Consider the following 25,851-nt stretch of genomic DNA (forward strand, 5'->3'; position numbering starts at 1 on the left):
GTCTAATTATTCATACAGCTGTCGATGTGCTATTTTCTCGTATATCTTTGAGAATAGTGGTAACAAGCTTATAGGTCGATAGTTCGTCATATCTTGCTTATTACCTGATTTGAACAGTGGTAGTACCTTTGCTTGCTTAAGCGCTTCAGGGAATTGGCCGACTTCAAGTGACAGGTTAACGAGGTAGAGAAGACATGGTAGTAGATACACTGAAACTACTTTGAATGTTTTCAGATTCAAACCGTCAATACCAGCAGCATTTGACTTTAAATTCTTCACAATTTTTAATTGTGAAGAATTTGAGGGAACTTTAGGGGATACTACTGCCCTATCCAAAGTTTACACGTGCACCCATTCTATAAAAACCTTATTTGCCTTCGGGGCATAACTTACAACCCTTGCCCTTAGGTTCTAAGAGGTTGTTTAAACTCCAAAGGCCTTTTACATGATCTTAAGACTATTTTATCAAATGCCTTTTTCGCAACTTCCATTGTATGCATTTGGGAAAAGAAGACACAGGGGGGGGGGGGCGACTAGTTGCCCTTTTATCACTTTTGACCCTTGAAAAAGATAAAACGGACACTAGAACTTCTGATTTCCAACTAAATTATCTATATCCAAAGTTTGTATGACTATCTTTTCCATAGAAAACTTTAATGTTAACAATGGCAGCTAGTATAACTTCTAGCCTTTTACCTGAGAGCCATGGGGGGGGGGTGCCATCCACAAAGAAAATAATTACTGGGCCTTTCAAATATGCTAAAAAATGGCTATTTCGAAATGTTCATTGAGTGTGTTTGCAGAAATAGTGAATGGGGGGGGGGGGGGCTGATTGCCCTTCAATAACTTTCGAATATTAAAAGGGGCACTTTCAACTTAAAATTCAATTAGCCCCCTCTGAAGTTTATGCGGCCAGCCTTTCGACAAAAGCCATTTATACTCCGAGGGCATAACTCACAACGCTTACCCTGAAGACTCTAGGGGTTTGTAATCAGATATAATTACTTGACCTTTCAACTACGCTGAACAGAATGGCTGTCTAAAAATGTTTATTGGATGTATTTGGGGTAATGATGGGGTAGGGGAGTTGGACTGGCTGCCCTCCAATGACTTTTTACTATAAATAGTGGTAATATGACTTGCAATTTCCAATCGAACGAACCACTTGCGAAGTACCTAATACGATTTCTATACGAAGTGCCCTCATAAAAAAAAAAAAAAAAAAAAAAAAAAAAAAAAAAAAAAAAAAAAAAAAAAATCTATTAATAATAATACGCTTTGCAGACGGTTTAGCTATATACAGGGAGACATATAACATACCTTTGTTACAAAGAAAACCATAATTGTTAAGGTAATGAAAGTCATCTGTCCTATCCTATTAGAAACACTTAGTGGCACTTATTTATGTGGGGAGCACAAGGACTTGCGGAAGTGAATAAAAATTATATGTGATTTTTCAGCATATTTTTTCTTGTATATTTTATAAGATGCTAGTGCTTTATAATAGAACATATTAGAATAAACGTTTATACATATTTTACATCAAATATATAAATACATTTTAGAATAAGCCGCTATGTATTACAATAAACACGGCTACTACTGAAACAACAAAATCGTATTGCCATCTTGACATTTAAATGCTTTAACAAGCTAGTAAATTGATGGTCATATATATAAAAAAAATATATACCTGAATTAAGAGGAGAGCTTAATTGCTGAGGTTTTTTCTTATTGCTGAGGTATTGCTGGGGATTATTAGGCTAATCTAACTAACTACTTCAGTGTTTATATTTAAGGCAATCAAATTAGAGTGTATCAGAGATACAACGCTGTGCATGTAACAACGAGTCGGAACACAAGGCAAGTTTTTCAAGAACTGTTACGGAACGGTAAGTCAATATGATTTTTCTTTAAAAGCCCATAGATGTCTTCAAGAGGAAACCTTTTTATTTAAATAACAACACCAAATACTGGTTTGTTTCAAATTAAATATAAACATAAAAAATAAATGGTTAGAATAATGATATTAAATATAACTATGCGTTTAGGTTCTTACTGAAATCGGGTCTTCGGTCCCTGGTCCTGTTTTTTTGGGGCTTGAAGTCCGGTTCATAGTATGCTTATTTTGGGACTCAAAGGGATCTAAAGTCGGGATGCAGCTTCCTCTTTCCAGAGCTCTAATAAGCCTAATAAATTAATTTTCTGTTCTGACAATTTTTTTCATTTGGTTTCTAGAAGTGGACCCAATTCACAAAAATATTGGGTGACATTTTTTTTTCCAATCTAAATAAAAAATGGAGATGCACAAAAAGGTAGTTTCCTAAACATTTGACATTTTGTGCAAAACTTAAGGATACAAAAAAGGTATTCTCAAAATCTAGGGGGGAGGTATAAATTGCGAGTCATCTTCCTCCTTGAAATCGACGTGACTAATCCGAGGGGTAGTAGTTCTGGGAAATTTGTCGTGATATTTTTCTAGAATGTATACAATAGTTCCTGTATCGCTCTTTACTTTTGTTTGAAAAACATTTTTTTTAATTTTTTGGCTTTCTTGGACTACATATTATGTTAAAGCTGGGTGGAACACAGCATGGATATATGTCTTCAGAAAAAAAAAAGTTTTTAAAATGTTAAATAGTTTAAACCGATTTACTCTTCGACAGTCTGTGCGCAACAGTATTTTGGCCATATTTGGGTCAACCCTATCCCTTCCTTTTAAAAAAGTTGTTGCAAACTACACTGTGCAAGGGGGGATTTATTTGTTGCTTGAAAACGTGCTTGAATATTAAATTGTTGTCTTAATTAGCCCTCTTTAGTTATCTTCAGAGTACTTGTTCAGTAGGCTACAATCATCCCTGGAAAAATTATCCTCAGGAAAAATATGAAAACTAATTATTCTATATTTAGATACAGGGTTTAATCCATCATTGCGACGCTGCCCTAACATGTTTTATTTTATAATGTAATATTGACCAAGATCATACCATACTGGTATGGTGTTATTTTTTTTGTTGCATTTGACAACTTTTTCTCATGCTAATTACTCTTGATAGGTAGCTTAAAACTTGATACCTATAATTTTTATGAATCAGTGAACCAAATAAATAACTTTCATTTACGAGTTGTTTTTAAACTTCTGTCTTTTAAAAGCCTCAGCTACAATTAGTTTGCGACTCACGCTCATTAGCATGAACTGTTCAAAAGTTCAGACAGGCAATAAACCTTCATTCACATAATCGTCCAAACTTCATAAGTAGGAGAGGGGTGTAGGTGGGCAATTGAAAACTCTTTACCTTGACCTAAATTAGATCTTGGATTTTTCCTGAAAGTTTCGTTGATAAAGGGCAAGTGACCTGCAAGTTGTTGAAAAGCTTTGTTTTGAAAGACTTACGCAGAAGGGAAAACATAAATATAAAAGAATCTTTCGAAGGAGAAGAATGCTTTATATGAGTTTTGGAACTGACGTTAATAATATATAATCACTTGATTTTCTATAACTCTTGGTACTGAAATCTCTAGAAAAATTTTTAAGTCTATGGTAGGTAATGAGTGACAAACTGAAGGCTCAAAATAAAATGTAGCAATGAAAACGCTGACTATAGTGTTTGCCAACAGGATAGGACTAATAGGGCAATGTCCCCTTGAGAAAAAGGAAGACAATAAAAGAGCTTCAAACTGGCACCTAGACCCCCTGTGTGCTCCTTCTCCCTTTGTCTTCAGATCCATTTAAAACAAACTCGTTTCTATTTCAATGAATATATTACCACGTATTCACAAATCTGAGCTGTGTTACTCTATTACCATCATATTGACTCCTTAGAAAACTGGCCCTTCCCACCATATATATATATATATATATATATATATATATATATATATATATATATATATATATATATATATATATATATATATATATATATATTTCCAGAGGGGGCTGCAGCCACCATAGTGTATCCTTCCTCATTGTTAGGTTAAACTTCTCTGGGAGTTTGACCAACAATGCTCCACACAACTTGCGGGTAAACCTACAATTCCTCCCCCCCTCCACTTCCACATCACCTCACTGGTCCTGCCTCACACCATGAGAGCATACCGTGATTTTAGGAGATTCTATTTTTCTATTTACATAGCCTATAATGTTTCAATGCTTCATTGCATTTATATACAAATTTTTCAATCTACTTAGGATAGGTTATGTCTTTTTAAGGAGCAAATCAGCCTTATAGTAAACAAAACACTAAAAAAGGGAGTTTTGATAATAATTAATAAAAAAATTATTTGATTTTTATGCTGTTTCCAAATGTTTAAAATTTGTCAAGCATAAAGTTAACCATCAAAAGTTCATATGATTTTTGTCTGTTTTGCCATGATTTAACACCTGACCATTTTAAATCAAGCCCAGCTCTAACCAAGATATGATATGGATAATTGGCCCCATAGACCTCCGTCTAAATTGTACATCAATGATTCTGGATGACATCCTTAAGATCCTGGACCAACTGGATGCTAACGTGCAAAGAAAAAAATGTCTTCCCGAAAGACGGGTTCCAAAAAGAGCTGAATTATTTTTGAGTAGCTTGAAACATGTATTCATAAATTTCTTTATCAAGAACACCCCAAAACACGAGAAAACTAGAAAAAATATTAGTTTCCTGAAAAAGTGACGTTTTTTGGATTTTTTTCCCTTAATAACTTTCTATCCTGAAATAGGGCACTAGAAATTTAACTGCCGATCGGATGAGCGCCCCTAATGAGCTATCACTACACGTTCATCCATAAATAGGGGTCGGAAAAAAAATGAATGACTTCTTGAAGGAACATGACCCTTGACTAAAGCAACGCTAGAGCGTTGCCCCTGATGTTGAGCAACTTTTACGTTTCTTTTCAATTGGTTGCAGTATAATCCTATTCCATCTTACTTGTTTTGTTATATATATATATATATATATATATATATATATATATATATATATATATATATATATATATATATATATATATATATTTACCAATTCTAGAATATTCTGAAGTATGTTTCCATTTTGGCAATGATTATCGTCACATTGCTGACAAAAGTTCTTATTTCGTAGCAGCTTAAATTTGCGTTTTTCTTTAATATTGGCCGTGTTTCATTTTAAATATGAACTAAGGAGGTATTAAATAGAGGCCATAGATAAAATTGCCGATGATCTGGAAGATGCAGCTAGACGGCATAATAGTAGAATATTGTACTGGCATGTTAATAAATTGAGAGGGAAGTAGTCGATCCGGGCTTGATCCAGTTAAAGATAGGAAGGAGGCTACAATTAGTGATAAGGAAAGAGTTAAAGAGAGATGGGCAGAACATTTTGAGAATGTGCCAAACCAAGATAGAGTTGCAAGAAAAGATAAAGAAAGAGGAAAATAAAAAAGTTTATGATACCTTGGATGTGAAGGATGATTTGATTTGGAGGAAGAATTAGCGACAGTACTAAAAGGATTAAAAAATAATAAGGCTCCAGGTGCTGAGAGTGTGGTAAATGAGTTCCTAATACATGGTGACTCTGAGGTTAGAAATAAGTTACTGAAGATTATGAATATGATTTTTGAAAAAGGGGAAGTACCTAATGATTTTAGGAAAACCTTATTTAAACCAATGTATAAGAAAGGTGACAGAAGTGAGTGTCGCAATTATCAAGGCATTATTCTGGTCTCTGTAGATAGCAAATTACTTAGTAAAATGATACTTTTTAGACGAGAGATACTGTAGACAAAGTTTTAAGAGAAGAACAGTGCGGTTTTAGAAAAGGTAGAGGATGTATCGACCAAGTTCTCACGCTTTGGTTAATAACTGAGAAGTGCCATCGTTGTCAAACCCCTTTGGTCCTTGGTTTTATAGATTATGAGCAAGCATTCGATTCTGATGTTAGAAGAGCTATTGCAAAGGTCTTATCCTTATATGGTATACCAGACAAATATATTAAAGTGATTTGTGCTATGAACGAGAGTAAAACTGCTGCGGTTAAGGTAAGGATAGGGGTTAGCAGCTAGTTATTTATTAAATCAGGAGTTAAGCAGGATTGTGTTGAATCCCCCTTTATATGGATCATTCTGATAGACTTTGTCGTAAGGAGCACAGGAAAGCCAATTGGACTCCTCCCGGACTTAGATTATGCTGATGATTTAAGCATATTAGATGAAAGTGTGAGCAAAATGAATGAATTTTTACAGGTTTTGCGAATTCAGGGTGCTAGAATAGGTTTTAAATTAATGTTAAGTATGCTAGGTCACTCAGACTAAGAATAAATGAAGATGAAAAGGTGACATTGGGTAGCGAAAAGATTGATCAGGTGGGTAGCTTCACTTACCTTGGTAGTATTATTAGCAAAGATGGTGGAAGCAGTGAAGATGTTGAAAGTAGAATAGCCAATGCTCAGGGTGTATTTTCACAGTTAAAAAAAAATTTGGAAGAATAGGAAGATAAGTCCGCGAACCAAGATTAGTATATTGGAAGCTACAGGGATGATAGTGGTCAAATATGGCTCTGAAGCATGGACGCTCCGAAAAGCGGATGAAAATTTACTAGATGTTTTCCAGAGAAATTGCCTACAGGTTGTTCCGGGTACACGGCTGACTGACCGTATTTCAAACAGTAGGTTGTACAAAAAAATCTGGTTCAATCCCGCTTTCTAGGGCTATAATAAAAGAAAGGTTGAGATGGCTAGACCATCTCAATGCTCAATAAAGGCCATTCTGCAGATGAAGGATGACAGATTGCCGAAGATTGTCCTTTTTGGCCAACCTTCTGAGGTTAAACGGAAAGCAGGTCGTCCTCGTCGTGGGTGGGAGGATGTTGAAATAAAGACTTAAAGGAAATGGGAACTTCCTGGGAGGGTGTAAATAGGGAGGTCTTGAACAGATTGGGCTGGAGGAGGAGCTTGCGTAGCTGTGTTGGCCACAGGTGGCTTGGTGCTGCGGTGAGTTATTAGTAGTAGTAGTAGTAATTTTCAGTCTTAGGTCAATATTTGAGAAATGTCTAAGTTGTCAAACACCTTTGATCTTCAGTTTTATAGATTATTAGCAAGCGTACGATTCTGATGATAGAAGAGCTTTACCAAATGTCTTATCCTTATACGGTATACCAGACAAATATATTAAAGTGAGAAGTGTCATGAGTGAGAATAAAGCTGCTGTGGCTGAGATTGGTAATGATGTTTGCAGCTGTTTTGTATTAAATCCGGAGTTAAGCCGGATTGTGTTCTATCCCCCTTTATATGGATCACTTTGATGGACTTTGTCTTAAGGAGCACAGGAAAGGCAATGGACGACCATGGAATCAAATGGGGAGATTTGGGAGCTTCATTTACGTTGTTAGTATTGTTAGTAAAGACGGTGGGAGCAGTGAAGATGTTAAAAGTGGAATAGCCAAGGCTCTGTTTGTTTTTTCACAGTTAAATAAAAAGTTTGGAAAAGTAGGAAGGTAAGTCTACAAACCAAACTTGGAATATTAGAAATCACAGTGATAACAGTAACCAAATATGGCTCTGAAGCCTGGGCACTCCGAAAAGCGGACGAAGATTTGCTAGATGTTTTCCAAAGAAATTGCCTTCGTAATATTCTGGGTACCCGGCCGACTGACCGTATTTCAAACAGTAGGCTGTAAGAAAAATGTTGTTCAATCCCTCTTTCTTGGGCTAAAATGAAAGAATGATTGAAATGGCTACGGCACGTTGTGCAGATGAAGGATGACAGATTACCGAAAAGTGTAATTTTCGGACAATCGTCTAGGACTAAACGGAAAGCAGGCTGTCACGTCTGGGGTGGGAGGACGTCATAAAGATTCAAAGAAAATAGGAACTTCCTGCGAGGATCTAAAAAGGGAGCTTTGAATACATTGGAATGGAGGAGGAGCGTGTCTAGCTGTGTTGGCCTCAGGTGGCTTAGTGTAGTAGTAGTAGTAGTAGTGTTTAATTCTTTGTCGAATTTTATGTTTTAGGAGCATGTTTTTCATCTTTTGGATATTTCAGATGGAACCAAATTTAATAGACTGTTAAGAATAATGGAGATGAACGATTTCAGGCCAAAATAAAACGGCAAATTAGACAAAAGATATTGACTAGGCAAATAGAAAATTGACCAGGCTAAGAACAGGACTATACTATTTGAAAATAAAACATTTTTGTGAAAGTTTTTTGAGGGTTACCATTGAAGTGGTGACAAATTGCATAGCTCGAGCTCTTTATACGAATAAAAAAACGTTAAGAAAAAAGGCAGTTTATTGCACTCCAGAAGACTAAATTGAAAAATGCGGCCAAAATATACAGAAAAACATATATTCAAGATTTCTTATCCGAGGTGGTCGGGGTTTGATCTATAATTCTTTTTGATTATTTTAATAAATAAATAATTAAAAAGAAAGATTAGGTTTTCATATCGTGAAGCATTCAGAAAATGTAGAAACAATTTCAAAATGTATTTGGAAAATTAAACCCTTTGACAAGTCTTGTGTAAATCCCTGGAGGGGTAAGTCAAAATTTGACAAACAATACATTCCTAGAATCGATATAAAACAAAGAATAGAAAAAAAAACAAAAATTTTAAATTGAACCTTTTCGAACGAAAAACCTTCTTTGGCACCCTAACTTTCTGTATTACTTTCTCTTTTTCAAAGCTGGTTATAAATTGACAAGAAGTTTTCTGTTAAAGAGTATGAATGAACTTTTCTCATAAATTTTACGTTAGAAAAAAATAAAGAAATTTTGTCAAAAGGGGCATTTTCCGAGCTTTTGGAAAATTTCAATCATGGAATTTCTTGGGCATGGTTCAGTGCTCACCTTAGTTCTCTAGAGTTTTCCTAAATGAAGTATTGGTTAAGTTTATTTGGCTTACCTTGGCATAAATACATCCTTATTGGGCTAATAAATTCCGTTTCCTCGACGCATCTCTTAGTTCGTGGTCCATAAACTACCAGCACAACTCGACTAGTTTTGTTGTCAAGCAGTTCGTTATCACGAACTATAACCAATGAGTAACGCAGCTCAATAGTGGCCGAAACTTGACAATTTTAATGTAAATAGATACATCAAGGAGGCACACTCGTGCCTCTTTAAAGAGGCGAACCACGACAATGTTAAGCGATCTTCGGTTCCAGTGGTTGCAGAGGAATGGTGAGGGATGCATTTCGTAGCCCGAGCTCCAACTAAGAAACCTGCCAAATTTCATCCCCCTCCGACTTTTCCTTCATGGGGAAAATCTGGCCGAAAGTTTCGACCCCCCAATCCCACCCTCCCCCCTTTAACGTTGTCCGATCGGGCTGAAATTCACAAGTTAAGGTACCCTAGGGCCCTGGAGCAAATCCGCGAAATTTCAGCTCGATCCGATAACTCCTTCCCTGTTTTCCAGAAACCACGCATAGCCACTTGATGTTCATGTTCTCCTTTTTTTTTTTTGCCACGCCTACAGGTCACAGCCGACATCGGATCTGGGTATACGAAGACTCATTCGACGCGGAATTCTCCGAGTATATTTCCTGGAGAGTTTCGTCGGAAATCTTAACCCCCCGATTTTCTAGCTTAGAAAAACCCATTTCCCCATAAGAGCCCATGTTAATTTTTGAAATTCTTAAAAGTTATTTAAAAGTTATATTTATACACATGCAGGTATTTCGACTTCAAAGATGCCCGGATAGCTCAGTCGGTAGAGCATGGGACTTTTAATTCTAAGGTCAAGGGTTCAAGTCTCTTATCGGACGGTTTTTTTTCACAAAATATGAAAAAAACTTCGTTTTCTTAAAGAGTTAAAGAGGCTGCGTCCCAAAGTCGAACCTTAAAACGTACAGGAATTAGGAGAGGCAGTCCTAATTCCTGTACGAGGAGTACAGGAATTATTAAATTACATCCACCATGGATTGTAGAAAAACGTACAGATATAATATGAAAAAAACTTCGTTTTCTTAAAGAGTTAAAGAGGCTGCGTCCCAAAGTCGAACCTTAAAACGTACAGGAATTAGGAGAGGCAGCTGGGGGGCTGCCGCCCCCCAAAACCCCCCGCTTTTTTAGACTCTTTTGTACAGGTTTTTTGTTTTGTTAATTAAAAGAGGGCCTTTCCGAAGCCAAGAGCGGGGGGTTCGCTCTGACAACAAAAAACCTGTACAAAAGAGTCTTTAAAAGCGGGGGGTTTGGGGGGCGGCAGCCCCCCAACTGAAATTGGATTGGATTGCAGTCCCCCAATTTGAAATTGGAAGTTCTATTGCCTCTTTAAAGGACTGAAAGGAGTTTGAAGGCAACCCTCCTTTCACCCGCAGCCTTTCTGACACCCATGCCCCTAAAGCTCCCTGGTTTTGAGTAGAATCTTAAGACAGAAAGTTTTTTATTTCAAAAATGTCAAAAGTCTAATAGGTAGTCCTCCAGAGTTTACGTCATCCCCAGCACCCCAGGGCAATAGTCCTAAATTTTTGTTTAATTGCCCATTGTTCACTGATAGAATATGGTGGAAAAAATATTGGGTCTTGATTATCAATCAACTAGGAGCTCTTACGAGTTGTTTGCTAGACCAAGATTCCCAGAGTCTCCCAAGGACATCTCTAGAGACCAAACGCATAACCTGAGTAAACCCAAAAATACTATGTGCACCACAGTTTTCAAGGTATCGCCAACCTTTCGGGAAGGGCTTTTTGGGTCAATACAAAATTTTCAGGGAGACTAAGAGTAGGGCAAAGTGGACTCAAATTCTGACTTAGGGAGGGGATAAAGACAAATCGCAAGAAACTTTGTGCATCAAGATGATCGAAATTCCACATCTAGAATATCTTGGGAACGACTTGGGGCTTGAAACTTAAAGATACTTTTGGGGGAAAGTTAGCGGAGAACGGGAAAAAGGGGCTTCACGTGTTCACATTAGGGAGAGGAAAATGAGGGTAAAAATTTATATCTTTGATTAATAAAAAGATTTCTGCACTTTACCCTCCTCTGGGACTTGTAATCTCTGCATAGTTAAATAACGAGGTACATCAAAAGAATTTACATTCCACTCAAACTTTAAACAAAGATAAACAGTAAGTGACAGAAGTAGGGCACAAAGCTTCCTAAATCTCTTAAAGCCCAATGAGTCACTTACGCTTTGCTAAAGGTGATTTATATTTCGTGCACTTTGCTAATTATCATAAGAAAGTCCTACAGAAGGTTCAGGGGAGGGTAGACCTAATACTGTATTTGGTGATTTCTGTTCTATTTAATTTACAGGATTATTTATTTTAATTTACAGGATCTTTCAAACAGTTCGTGGTAACGAACTGTAGTAAGAAGCGACCCGGCTCAAAAGTAAACGAAACTCGAAAAAACGGAATTTTGATGTTAAAAGATACATCAAAAGAATCGGATTTTCATGCTGATTTTAAATATATAAGTTTTATCAATTTTAGTCTTTGTCATTAGAAGTTAGGAGCCTGAGAAAATTTGCCTTATTTTGGAAAATTATTCATAGAATCTTAAAGAAAATCACACCATCGCATTCAGCGTATCAGAGAACCCTATTGCAAAAGTTTCAAGCTCCTATCTACAAAAATGTGGAATTTCGTATTTTTAGCCAGAAGACAGATCATGGGTGCGTGTTTATTTTTATTTCTTTTTTCTTCTTTATTTTCCCCAGGGGTCATCGTACCGACCAAGTAGCCCTAGAATGTCGCAAGACGCTCATTCTAACAGAATTGAAAAGTCCTAGTGCCCTGTTTAAGTGACCCAAAAAATTGGAGGGCACTTAGGCCCCCTCCCACACTAAGTTTTTTCCAAAGTCAACGGATCAAAATTTTGAGATAGCCATTTTGTTCCGCATAGTCAAAAACCATAACAACTATGTCTTTGGAGATGACTTACTCCCCCACAGTCCCTGGGGGAGGGGCTGGAAGTTACAAACTTTGACCAGTGTTTACATAAAGTAATGGTTATTGGGAAGTGTACAGACGTTTTCAGGGGGATTTTTTGGTTTTGGGGGTTTGGTGAGAGGGGGCTATGTGGGAGGATCTTTCCTTGGAGGAATATGTCATGGGGGAAGAGAAATTCAATGAAAAGGGCGCAGGATTTTCTAGCATTACTATAAAAAAAACAATGAAAAAATAAACATAAAAAAGTTTTTTTTTCAATTGAAAGTAAGGAGTAGCATTAAAACTTAAAATGAACAGAGATTATTACGCATATGAGGGATTCTTCTCCTCCTAAATACCTCGCTCTTTATGCTAAAGTATTTTCAGTAATTTCAACTATTTATTTTGCGGCCTTTCTGATTCAGGGGCTATTCTTAAAGAATTGGAAGAAAACTTAAGATTTAGTGTAAAGAACGAGGTATTAACGAGGGGACAAACCCCCTCATATACTTAATAAAAATATAAGAATATAGAAGTTTGTTACGCAAGTTAATTCTTAAGTTACGTGTATTTTTTACTACTAAAAATGTTCGTTAAAAATCAAAAGTTCTAGTTGCTTTTTTAAGTAGCCAAAAAATTGGAGGGCAACTAGGCCTCCTTTCCCACCCCTTATTTCTCAAAATCGTCTGATCAAAACTAAAAGAAAGCCATTTAGCCAAAAAAGAATTAGTATGCAAACTTCATTTTAATAATTTATGTGTGGAAACAAACACTGAAAACAAACAGAAATTACTCCGTGTATGAAAGGGGCTGTTCACTTCTCAACGCCCCGCTCTTTACGCTAAAGTTTTTCACTGTTTAATAAAGTAGAATTTAGAGAAAGAGACAAACTTTAGCGTAAAGAGTGGGGCGTTGAGAAGGGAACAGCCCTTTCATACACCGAGTAATTTCTGTTCGTTTAAAGTTTTAATGTCGCTCCTTACTTTCAGTTAAAAAAACTAGTTTTTTTATTTAATTCGCTTAGGATCCCTTCATTTATCTATAGCAGTATATATTATTCTCATACCAGATATTTATACCTGATCTATATTTATTTTTATTTATGCTTGTTTTGGGTTTAGCTATATATTGATTACAATTCCTGTTCGTTATTAAATAAAAAAACGAATTTTTTTTTTAGCTGAAAGTAAGGGGCGACATTAAAACCTTAAAACGAACAGAAATTACTCCGTATATGAAATAGGTTGTCCCCTCCGCAATCCCGCGCTCTTTACGCTAAAGCTTTTAATTGTTTTAAAAAGTAAAATTGTGGTAAAGAGTCAAACTTTAGTGTAAAGAGCGAGGGATTGCGGAGGGGACAACCCATTTCATATACGGAGTAATTTCTGTTCGTTTTAAGGTTTTAATGTCGCTCCTTACTTTCAGCTAAAAAAAATTCGTTACACGCACAAATAAACACGCACCCGTGATTTGTCTTCTGGCAAAAAATACAAAATTCCACATTTTTGTAGGTAGGAGCTTGAAACTTCTACACAGTAGGGTTCTCTGATACGCTGAATCGGATGGTGTCATTTTCGTCATTTTCGGTAAACGACTTCTAGGGGGTGTTTCCCCCTATTTTCTTAAATAGTGGAAATTTTCTCATGCTCATAACTTTTGATGGGTAAGACTAAACTTGATGAAACTTATATATTTAAAATTAGCATTAAAATACGATTCTTTTGATGTAGCTATTGATATCGAACTTCAATTTTTTAGAGTTTTGGTTACTATTGAGCCGGGTCGCTCCTTACTACAGTTCGTTACCACGAGCTGTTTGATAAGTGTAAAGTTAGTCCTGTTACTGATAAAATTGGGCATTTTACGTATTTTATCGTAACTTTACGGACATCCGTGAATTTGATATTTTATCTATTTTACGTAATTTACCTGTTTTGCTTATTGGTATTTTACATATTTTACCGGTATCTTACATATTTTACTGACATGTTTTACGACGCCTTGCAATTTTCAGAGCATCAAAACCGCAAAGAAGCTGGCAGAAAAAGGATTGAATATAATTTTTTTCTGTGTATAGGCCTACCCGTGTTCCCCGGTCAGTGTTGCGATATTGATTTTTTGAATTGTACTAGACATAGGTCTAAAAATGTACTTCCGGGAAAAAATGTACCAGACGCAAAAAAAATTTTTTCGCGTGTTGCGCTTCGTGCAACACGCGATCTTCTTTCGCGCTACTGTACGAATCTATACAATATCGTTCTTTTCGCTTATTTTTCTCTCTCTTCCCGATGGCTCCCATTTTCTTTTCTAACCTTATTTTTCCGCACCTTCGTGTTTTCTGGAATAGAGCTTGGCTCTAGAGCGTGCTCAGTAGCCAAAGAGCCAAAATGTGCCTATTGAGGTAAATTAGTTCTGCCAAATGAAGGTAACTCAGAGCTGGAAAGTCACGCAAAATCTGCCACAAAGGAAAAGCGGTTGAGTCGCGAAGAAATTCCACTGGATCCACGAACCACGGACCCAGAGATGTCTCTTCCGAAAATCCCTTATTTGTCTTATTTAACCAATTTGAACAACGCTTACGGAAAGCGGCAGTAGCCTAACCTAAGTGATAACCAAAAGGATAGCAATTTTAAGCAGAGTGAAGCGGAAGAAACCGCAGATAACCAAAACAAAAACTCCAAATATGCTTTGTCCATGGAGGACATATGTTATGTCTATGGGCCTGGCTCTAATCGAGAAAGGGGTTGTTGAGTTGTGGAGCTCGGAATGAGCTCAAATTAAAATTACGGCCCATTTTACGGCGTTATTTATCTTTCTTTATGTTAGATCATCGGATACAAAAGTAGGAATGAACAGAAAAACAAGATATTCACTTCTTTTAAAAACTGAAACTTCTTAGGAATTATCACGAGATCATCACGTCTTTAATATCTCTTAGCAGAGACTCAATTTCCTCCTGTTGATCATCTTCTACTTCAACAATTGCCTGTTCTTCAGACCCTTTCTTTTTTTCCTGAGGGTTCCAGGAGACACAAGTACCATGGTCGCGAATATGCTCCCTTGTCCGAATCAAGGAGTAAATGGTGTCAACTGCAAGGCGGTTTCGAGACTTCGTTTTAACCACCGACACTGCACTGAAAATACGTTCGACACAGGCCGATGAGTGTGGAAGGGACATGACAGAAAACATGAATGTACAAAGCTCTGCATACTTTGAAGAGCCAAGACCATTTTTAAGCTCGTTCAGTTTCCCCCAGAATACCTCTGGACTTTTCAAGTATTGGGGTGGCAAATGCTTTGATTCAGCAGGGATTGATCGCCATTGAGAGCTCAATTCTTCTAGAGATTGTCGGTTGACTAAGTTAGGAAACATGACTAGTACTGGTACTAAATCCTCTCGGCCAGAGGCAGCCACAACCGGGTCGATCACTTTCATTTTCTGCAGAACCTTAAAGGTTGAGTTGCAGTAAAAGCGGACATAAAACTCCTTTGCCAACTTCACATAAAACTTCTGACACACTAGTTTGAACGCATGCACTGTTGGGGCAGGAATATTTTTCTCGATAACCTCAGCTTCCACGTTTGCTCCCACATAGATTCGTTCGAGAAGCAAGAAATACTCTCGGTTGGACGGATCATAGGTCCCTAACGGCTTGTTTTCAACTACTTCCGGACGTAGGAAGTTCCTTAGGATAGTCCCAAATACCATAGAGACCTCGTTGCAAAGGCAGTGCAGCCTAACCCCCTCAGCTTGAAACAATATGTTCAGCTTGTTGACTTGCGGCAAAATGAAGCCAGGAACTGCAAGTACAGTTTTGTGTACACATTTTCCATCATTTTCAGGACCTTTTCAGCAGAGGCCGACTTGATGGCCTTGAATTCCTCGTAAAAGTACACTTTCAGAGCTCTCCACTGTTCTAAAATTCGCATAACTACGGACTCGAGAGACAGCCAACGGACGTCACAGACTTTCAGCAGTCTATGGTTTTTCGTATCTGTTATCCCCTGAAACTCTGCATATGCTGCAATACGCTTTGGTGAATGCTGTATATAGTTATATACATCACGGACAAACTCATCAAATTCTAGTGGGATCTCTTTGGAGGCGTTAGACGCGCATAGTGCAAGGCTATGGCACACACAGCCTACAACAATAACATACGGATTGTCAATTTTCACAAGAGCCTTCAGCCCCGTTACCTCCCCCATGTTCACAGAGGCATTATCCCATCTGAAACCTATGCAGTTCTCTTTTGGGATATTTCTGATGCTGAGTAGCTTATCTACTTCTCCCTTCATTATCTGAGCTGTTGCTGATGGCACCTTGACAAGTCCTAATAAGCGATCGCAAACACGTTTTAACTGAGGACACCAGAAGCGAGCAACAACAGCCATAGATTTAACAACAGATTTGTCTGTCGATTCATCCAACAAGATTGAAAACTTGCATTTCTGCAATTTCTCTGAGAGAGCCTGGTCTGCATTAGGTGCCAACTTTTTCACAATGATATTTCGTGTTTTGTCACGGCCGCACGTAATCTTACCTGCGATCACGGAATCAGGGAACACAATTTTTAGGATTTCTGGCAGATGTTCCATAACCCTAAATGGCAGGTTGTGTTCAGCAATAAAGCCGCTGAGCTTCAGCTCTGCATTCTCAACACTCTTCTGCAACATCACACTTTTCTTAAATTCAACGTTACTGGAGCACAAGTTTGCTAGATCAGTTGTATGCTGCTTTGCCTCAAAGTTCTTTACATGGAATTTATTTTTGGAATGTCGAAGAGCATGGGCTTCTCCTCCAATGTAACTTTTGTTGCAAACCAGGCACATAAATCTCGTACTGTCCTTCTCATCCTTCTGAATCTATTTCTACAGGTCTTTGTTAGAAAGCCAGTCACTGTTAAATTTGTGCTTGTAATGTGTCTTTTTCTTTTTTGGCTTTGCCTTGACATTCATTCTCTCATCAACACATTCGTCATCAGAGTCAGACTCTTCAGATTCACTAGATTCAGTACTGCTGCTGCTTTCTTCACCTAGTGATATCATATCCTGGTCACAGTTTTTGCTGTTCTTATCACTGCCCAAGTTTGCTCGGCTATCAGGGTTTATTCCAGTCTGTACTTCTGTCACCTCGTGCAATTCTTCAGTGGGTTTGTTCGGATTTTCTTGTCTCTTATCTGTCTCATCTGGAGGTCCTGGCTTTTTGAAAAACTGTTGAAGTTTTGATTGCTTCATTTTGTCCTTAAAAACGATATATAGCATATAATTCCATGTATCTACTAGCTACTCTCTACTACGTATGGTAAATCAAAAAAGAGGATTAAAACTAGCTTTTTTCACGGTAAGAATGACAAGCATACTAGGCTAGATAGTAATTTTACTTTGGGATTTTTTTGTTAGCTTTACCCTTGATCAGGTTAACAGATGCTGACAAAAAACCAGAGATTCCCTTCAACAATCACACAACACAGAAGTACGGATTTCCTAAAGAGATTTCCCTGAAAAACTGTGTTATGTGATAGCAGTAAATAATGCATGGGTGATCGAAATATGTACTGATATTCCAATAAACACGGTGACAAAGACAGTGAAAACTCTGATCACAAAGATGTGTGCGCCTGTCATCTCTTTAAGAAGAGTAACCATCTGGTAAGCTACTACAAAATTACCCATGGCCATGATAGATATAAAGGAACGCTTATCCTCCACAGAATTTCAGGCTGTGGGATGATGACACTACTGTCATGACACAGTGTGGGATACTGACACTACCCATGTCAGTAATTATCCTGATTTTGGTAGAGTAGCCTAGAGGTTAAAAAAAAATACAATAAAGGTTCCTGCTTTTTTTATTCCAAAACTAGCAATGGTACAGTAGAGGTATGCTTATTTAAACAGTTACCATACTTAAATATAAACAGTGCAGTTTTGGGCTAAATGGTAGAATGAAGATCCAAAATACCTATTCAGGTAGACTATTTTCAGAGGCCCCTAATTGCCTACTTTGGCTAATTGATAGTTAACTTTAGTCACAGCAAGTGCATGAAAATGGCAAAGTTCAAAGTCAACAAACATTCAAATAAGTAAACCTCTACCCAAGTATGCTGCACATGAAAGGTTCATGAAGGTAGATTTCACCGTGGCATATGTCTAGCCGATATGCTCTCCACTACACTCCTAGTCACTCCTACTCTAAGCCTCTTCTATCTGCTTTTCCACAAGTGATCAGCTTAAGAAACATGGGGGCTAATCGCATACAGGTATGGCTCACATAAAACCTATTGTCATTCATACTATAACTGATAGATATTTTGAACAGTCTGAACTTGTAGGTTTGAATGTGCATTTTGTTAGATCACTAAGTTAGTGATCGAGCCTGTAGCAATGTGGGTTGCAAGAAGGACTTGTTGCACAAATACCGTACATAACAATCATCTGAATAAGCCACTACACTACATACTTAGCGTTGCTGACATGGCAAATCTGAAGAAGACTTCAGCAGGCTTACCTCACAACTGGAGTTAAGATGATAGCATTTTTAGTTTTGAAAATCCGCGGCAACTTTCCGTTTTCCGTAACGACTCCAAATTTACCATAGAGTTAACCTCTAAATAAAAGCAGACAGACAAGTCGCGAGAGTATTTGCCATAGCAATGAATGGTAAAGGTTCCGTTTACAAGTAAAAATCGTTCTTTTTTTTAGTTTTGGAGAAAATGTACTGAATTTGTACCAGTTCGACGTAAATGTACTGATTTTCTGACTTTAAAAAAATGTTGTACAGATGTAAAGGTCAGAGAAAAAAGTACTGAATCTGGTATAATTGTACCACCCATCGCAACACTGTCCCCGGTTTAAAAGGTGGTTTGTCTGACTTAATTCTCTTGTAATCAGAATGGCGAAGTGTATTATATTATAGGTAATTATAATTTAAAATGATAAAATATTAGCTGAAATAAAATTACATTAGTTCCGTGAACTGTCAAAAACAGAAAGGGCTAAAAGCAGGATTGACATATGAAAAAAAATAGCCATAAAAAACGAGCCAGCTGAAAAAGGGAAGCGAAAATGATAGAGGCAAATATTTTGACAGAGACTTCCGCCCAGCCGTCTTCAGTTATAAAAAAAAGAACCTAACCTTTTGAATTAGCTCTTTCTCAGTTTTTCAGAAGAAAGATTGAATCACATAAACCGAAAAAACCAAGCCAGAATAAATGAAAGACTATTCACCTATTACATTGGGCGAGAATTCTATGCTTAGTGACTGACTTAGCGTGTCTACAGACCTAAGTTTTGTTAAAAGTGTGGCTAGATGATCTTAATTTAAACTTAAGAAAAATTTATTTTAATCCTTGAATTTTAAAATATTGTAAATTCGGTTTATAGAAATATCTTCAGTATCTGAATTTAAAGCAAGGATAAGGCTTTAGGGGTATATCCAAGCCTTTTGTTTGGGTGGAGGAGTCAGGTAACCGGAACGTTCGCCTGAATCAGAATGTATGTCTGAAGGAGGGGAGCTAAATTTGCAAGCAAATCCTGTTGAAGACAGTGTTAATGGCTGTAAAAGTGACTGAATGTGCCACTATTATGATTAGTAGTTAGTTAATTAAAGTCATCAAAGTGTTACAAACCTCTTTTTTCTTTGCATTCGGTACTTTTATAAATAAATGAAAAATAACATGAATATGATAAAAGGAATGTGACTGAATACGGCTATTTAAATGAGCAAGGCTGTTAGGGTAACATTTCGTAGAGTTTAAATGTAGGAAAAGAAATGACTAATATAATTTTACTCCCAAATAATGGTAATTGTTTTTTTTTTTTTTTACAAAATGGATGTCCGAAATCAGGCACTGTTCAATTGCTGAGGTGTTACCCTAGGCACAAGATTACCAAGGGGATAAACTAGTCAGTTAATTAAATTGATATAACTTTAGATGAAGAGGTATTATCTTTTTAAGCCTAGGAAAATCAGAATCATTAAAAAATCTCACTAAAAGCTGTAAATGATGCTCGAAAAGAAATGCCCAACTGGTTTTGTAGCTACAATGCAACTCTAAAACACCAATTTTACCCTGTATTTTGTGGGGAGTAGAGGAGACCGGGGCACCTTCGGTCACTTTTTCGATTACCAGCCACCAAGAATTTTACGTTCGTTATTTTGAAAAATCTTGCTGAACGCAGGGAAGAGCAACGTTTGATCTACCAAATCTATTTTGTAGTTTTCTTAGAACTCAACCGGATTGTAAGAAAAAAGTGATCCCGCTGAAGCCCCATTTTGACCGGAGGTGCCCCCAACCCGGGGCACCTTCGGTCGGGCTTGGGGCACCTTCGGTCAGCCTTGCAATTATACGAATTACCTCCGTTATCCTGTCTTTAGATGGCTAAATATACAAAGCTTACTTATGTCTTCGTTTATTGTTTGTAAAAATAAGCCAAAGTAGCAAAATCACATCATTTATTACTGTCGGAAGGAAATTTTCGACATCACTTTTGATACAGAGGCAGAGATGGTTGAGTTCAGCGACTTCACTTTTCAGCGTAGACTTGGAAAAAGTGAAAAATCGACGTCGCTGAACTCAATCATCTCTGCGACACGTGCCGTACCCCCACTTCTGCTAGGAATGGGCAATTTCATCTTAACATCCGCCAAATTGACATAGCTTTCATCCACTACTTGTGGGAAAAAAAACTTGCTAGAATCACTGTCCTTTCTGCGAAGGAAGCTTACAAAAACTTCACTGTTATCTTTTTCTTTGACGAATCCAACGTAGTGCAGTGAACTGTTCTTGCCTTCGAACTCCACCAACACATAGTCGCCAATACTAAGGGTCCCCAGTGCAAGTGGCTCAGTTAGCTCGTCATCACCGATATGTAGACTATCATCCGTGTCATCATCCAGATGAACTGAAACAACAGATTCTTCATCAGTCGACTGATCGCACAAAGACGTTTGCTGCTTCCTCTTCTGACCCTTGCTTTTCGTTTGACTTGTTGGCTTCTTCATATTTTTTTTCAGCAATCTTGCTTTTGCTTTTGCATCTTTCTCATCTTGCTTTGCTTTCTTAGCCATCATAGCAGCTTCAATTTTATCTTTCTCTGGTGTGTCTGTCAAAACTCTCGATGCACCCTTTTTCCTTCCGCCCCTATTGCTCTGTTTCCTTGGCAATGCCTTTGGATACGGTCGGACATCTTCGGGGGTCAAAGCATTAGAGTAACGAATCTCTGCAGCTGGTGTTGCCGGTGCAGTTGACGGTGACGGGCAAGGATCTAGTAGATCCGATACTGGTGGGTTTCTCTCTGTTGCTGATGGGCACGGCTCTGCCTTAGGACGGTCGCTGACAGACGCAGCATAAAAATCATCATCAGAAAAAGCATTGCGGTTGAAGGGCCAAATGCCAGGCTTCGAAAACCCAGAAATGATGTTGTTCATGGTCAGTGCATTTGGATAAGCATTTCCTACAAGCTGGGCAATATGGGTGATCTGGATCCTCTGAAACGGATTTGAAGTCATCCAATCATGAAATACTCTTTTCAAACCAGACTTCAGTGGTCCATAGATAGTAATATCTAGAGGCTGAAGACGATGACTGCAGTGGGGTGGGAAGGATAGTAAAACAATGCCATTTGCACGGGCGTACATGATAACGTCAAGACCGATGTGGCTCTCATGGTTATCGAGCAATAAGAGGACCGGGCTGTCCTTGGAACATCGAACTTGTTTCTTGAAATGCTGTATCGCCTCGTAAAACAATGTTGCAGTCATCCAACCAGTTGTTTGGGCTAGGCCGAGACTTCCTGCAGGGGCCCCAAACATCATATGATCCTTGAACTTTGCTCTGGGGAATACGAAGACTGGTGGCACGGTTCCACCAATAGCATTGACAAAGCAACAAACAGTAACAAGTTCACCCCTTTCAGCTGTGGTAACCTCACCAACCTGCTTGGTACCGGTTTGTGCTATCACCTTGGGGCTGTCAAGTACAGTTGTGACCCCCGTTTCGTCACAGTTCCAAATGCTTTCTCCTATGAATTTGTATTTGTGCAGGACAGCCTCCAAGTTGTCAAGGAATCTGTCAACATTAGCACGATTGAAGCTCGAGCTGCGAGCTAAGCTAGTTTTCTCTGGCTTTCTGAGAGACAAATCACCTTGCCTTATCATAAAGCCCTTCATCCAGCCTGGCCCAGCCATCTGTGCTTCTTCCCAGTTGTGAGGAACTTTCTTATCTAGTCTTTTTGCATAATCATATGCAAACTTTCGTGTTTGCATCAGGGTCATACCATAATGGACTTTCGAACAATGTTTCAAATAAACAGCAAGCTGGCCCTCTTCATTGGCCGTGAAAACTTTTGCAGTTGACAGTCTCTCTTTTCTTGTCGGAAGAAAAGCACTATTGAATGTGCCACCACTAGAGGTTCCAGAATTAGAGACCCCAGCTTGAATAGGCACTGGTATGCCCCCTTGCTCTTGCTCGCGTAGTTCTTTTGCTCGGCGAACGTTGTCGATAAGGGTTGATTTCGGTATTCCGAAAGCTGTTGCAGTACTACGAATTGAAGCTTTGTCCATCAAAACTTTGGAAACAGCAATGTTCATAGCCTCATCTGACACACCCTTCGGGCGTTTTGGAACTCTGTTCTGAACCATAACCAATGATCTGGAAGAAACAATGAAATTAAGACTTACCAAATTTGGCAGTGTAAAAATGACCTACAGTAAAAGAGAAGACACAAACGAACTTATTTCCGGCGTAATAAGTTCGTGGAACTTAATAGCACGACCCAACAAGCGTCAAAGAAAATGCACTGTGGCCCGAGCGCGTCATTTACAGGCTTCATTTCTTTTGGACACACTCGCTGATGCAGCGGAATATCAGTGCCCTTCTCTCGTTCTGAAAGTAACAAACTCTTTTGGTACACCTTACTTTAGTTCTATGCTGGGAGCATCAATGTTAACCACAATTGAATTGTAGAGAGACCTATCTTTAACTTAAAACTGGTAAGGTTACGTTATTCATCTGGTTGGGGTGCCTCCGGTTAGCGACCGAAGGTGCCCCGTCGTGGACTGACCGAAGGTGCCCCAGCCGCCATTTTGTCAAACTTATTTTCTGACCCGAAAACAGAGAAAGATTTCTCCTTAGAAATACCACTATCTTCTAGTCCTATCATTTCTATGTGTATACAAATTTAATCATCGAAATCCATGCCAAACAGAAGGGGAAGGCTAGGTTCAAACAGAAGTAGAGAAACTTACTTTTCGCAAAAAAAATGGTACGAAACTCTCTCCAGCTAAACTGGCTGAAGCTAACTGAGGGAAATTTTCTTCGGACATCCGCCTTGGATAAACAACCTCCCCAGTGCCATCTAGCATAAAAATACGTAAACTCAAAATGAGTTATTTGGGGTGACCGGAGGCACCCCGTGACCGAAGGCGCCCCGGTCTCCCCTACCTTATTTTACCTTATTTTACCAATTTTACCTTATTTTATCAATTTTATTAACTTTATTTACCGACTTTTTATTTGACGGTAAAGTTTACAACACAACTTAATGTATTGTAAAACAATATATCTGATTATTGTGGGCTTAGATATGACACTACTATTCTTCGGGGAACTTCTTTTTCGGAAACACTATTTTAAATTAATTTGAGACAAAAAGGTATACGTATTTTGTTTAATTTTTGGAGGTTTCTACCAGATTGTTTTTCCTTATTGTTTCTTTTTTTGGAAAAAAAAAGACGAAAAAAAAATCTATTAAGTAGTGACTATTTCCTATGGGAGCTTGATCCAAAGTATTTTCTTAGAATTTTAACCACATAGCTTGGAAAGAGCAAGATAAGAAATCATATTTCGTATATAAAAGATTTTAATTGGCCACAAGATCTTTGACTGATGAGAAGGGATTCCCTTAAGCTAGTCCTGTGTTTATAACTCACAAAAATCATACTAGAGAAACTTTTGTAGCAATTCTAGACAAGGGGAAAAAACAAAACTTGAGAATATCAGGTAGGATCTTTTATTCAGTGATAGTATAGTTCGAATTAAGGGTGAGGAGAACATACAATTGGCCCTATACAGCTGTATCTCACCGTACTAAGTCACGCATGGCTCAAATTCGTCAAACTTATTGCTCAAATTACAAAAACAAAAACAAACAAGAATCTAATGATCATGTGCAAAACTGTAGGGCTGCTTGTTCCCCATTTATAAACAGGAAATTGTTTATCAGTAACCTTGTTAGTTCATTGGCTGGATTATGTCATCTTTCTTTTTTGTACCTAAAGTAAAAAAATGTAGATGGGAGTATAGTACTGCAACTAACAACTCTCTGCAGCTTTAAGCCGCCGTAGGCCATCATAGTTACTCACGCTACTATTGATATCTTTTGTGTATCTACTTTGTATATACAGTAAAAACAGCACCCAATATGAATGAATGAGCAAAAACAAAATTTTACAGGTTCAAAAAATCTATATTTCAAAAATACGCAAAAAAGTACAGAAATAGTCATGGTTGCAGCAATGGCTTCAACAAAGTAAAGAATGAACCACAGCTCATAGTGACTACTAATATAAAAAAAAAAAACACTGCTACACACCATTTCTTAAAACATCACCTAGTTGCCCTAACCCTGTCCCCTGTTTGAATCCACCCCTTAATAAGTGTTATGACTCGAAAGCTATAAAATATATTTTGTTGTGTGAGTAAATTTTGGATGAAAAGAGGGGGGGGGATGCTAGAGGGAACATTCAGATACAGGAAGTCTACCTTGGGTGTTCCATTCATACCCACTAAAAATTCCAACCAAATTTAGGCTTCAACAAGGTATAAAACCCGCAACTTGCGATATACCAACTTCACATTTTTGAATTTTATATGTCTTTTTTGGAAAATTAGCCCAAGATTTGCGGTCAGCAAGCTCTGAAAACGTTTAATAGGAATTTCGGAGGATATTACAAATTGTCCATAAAACAGTTACCTAGTGTGTTTTGATTTAGGCCATTTTTGATTAAAAATTAAGAGTTTATTATAATTTATTACATAATCCTCAAGTGACCATGAGTCAAAAAATCAAACATGTAGAAATTTCCAAAGTGGAAATTCGAGTATTTCCAGGCCACGGATCTAAGGGTCGAGCTTTGGGCCCTCAAATAGTACATATTAAAAATTCTCGCTTGACTCCGAATTCAACAAGTGCAAACCGTTTGCGGTATAAGTTCTGGTCAAGTTTCAATACTGGACTTGTATCTTGCGATATTATCCTCAGATTGTAATAGGTAGGTTCAGAAACTCTTAAATATTAATTTGATGGACATCACAAAGAAATAGTAAAATACAATGTCTTCGTTTAATGTTTCTAAGCATGCAGATGGAAAACCATCCTGTAACTCTGATTTTGAAAATATTGCACTTGTCCACCTTTTTACTGCAACTTGCATCAGAAGAATGGGTTATATCCATAATTTGAAATCTCTGTCCCTGAGGTGCACCCAAGTCACTCCAAAAGGCATATCTTTTGGACCTATCTACGCTTTGAATAAAATAATTGATTGAAATAGGATTTTTAGAGGGTGACAGACTGCCTTCTGATTGGTTTACCGATCAAAAGTGGGCTACATCTAAGAACTAGATGTTGATCACATGATCAACATCTTCTCCCAGCTTTCTTAAGAGCATTTGCTCTATGTTAGACCTTACCTTACCTTAGATCCTCCAGAGCCAGGGGTGGCTCATAGGGCGTCTACGAAACCTCGCCAGACATCTCGGAGCTGAGCTGCAGCCATGACGTCCTCCCACTGTGGTTGAAGAGGCAACTCCGCATTTCTCAGGTCTCGGTCCTACTGTCGTCGTAAGGCGTGTCTTGGTCGACCTCTTTTTCGCCTCCCCTCGGGACGCCAATCATATACTGTATTCGGGAGTCTATCCTCTGGCATACGGAGAAGGTGGCCAAGGTATGTCCATCTCCTACGTTTCAGAAGGTCAGTAACTAATGGCTGACCGGTTCGCCGG

At 38.0% G+C, this 25,851-nt stretch overlaps 1 protein-coding gene across 1 annotated transcript in view; it reads left to right on the plus strand.

Annotated features, from left to right (window-relative positions):
• LOC136041293 (limbic system-associated membrane protein-like) overlaps positions 1 to 25,851 on the plus strand; it is a 255,171-nt gene that overhangs the window by 121,263 nt on the left and 108,057 nt on the right. Inside the window, exon 4 of the mRNA XM_065725904.1 lies at positions 1,800 to 1,892. Within this exon, the coding sequence (XP_065581976.1) occupies positions 1,800 to 1,892 (93 nt within the window). The remainder of the gene's footprint in view (positions 1 to 1,799; positions 1,893 to 25,851) is intronic.

This window comes from Artemia franciscana, unplaced genomic scaffold (assembly GCF_032884065.1).
Source record: "Artemia franciscana unplaced genomic scaffold, ASM3288406v1 PGA_scaffold_131, whole genome shotgun sequence".
NCBI lineage: Eukaryota > Metazoa > Arthropoda > Branchiopoda > Anostraca > Artemiidae > Artemia > Artemia franciscana.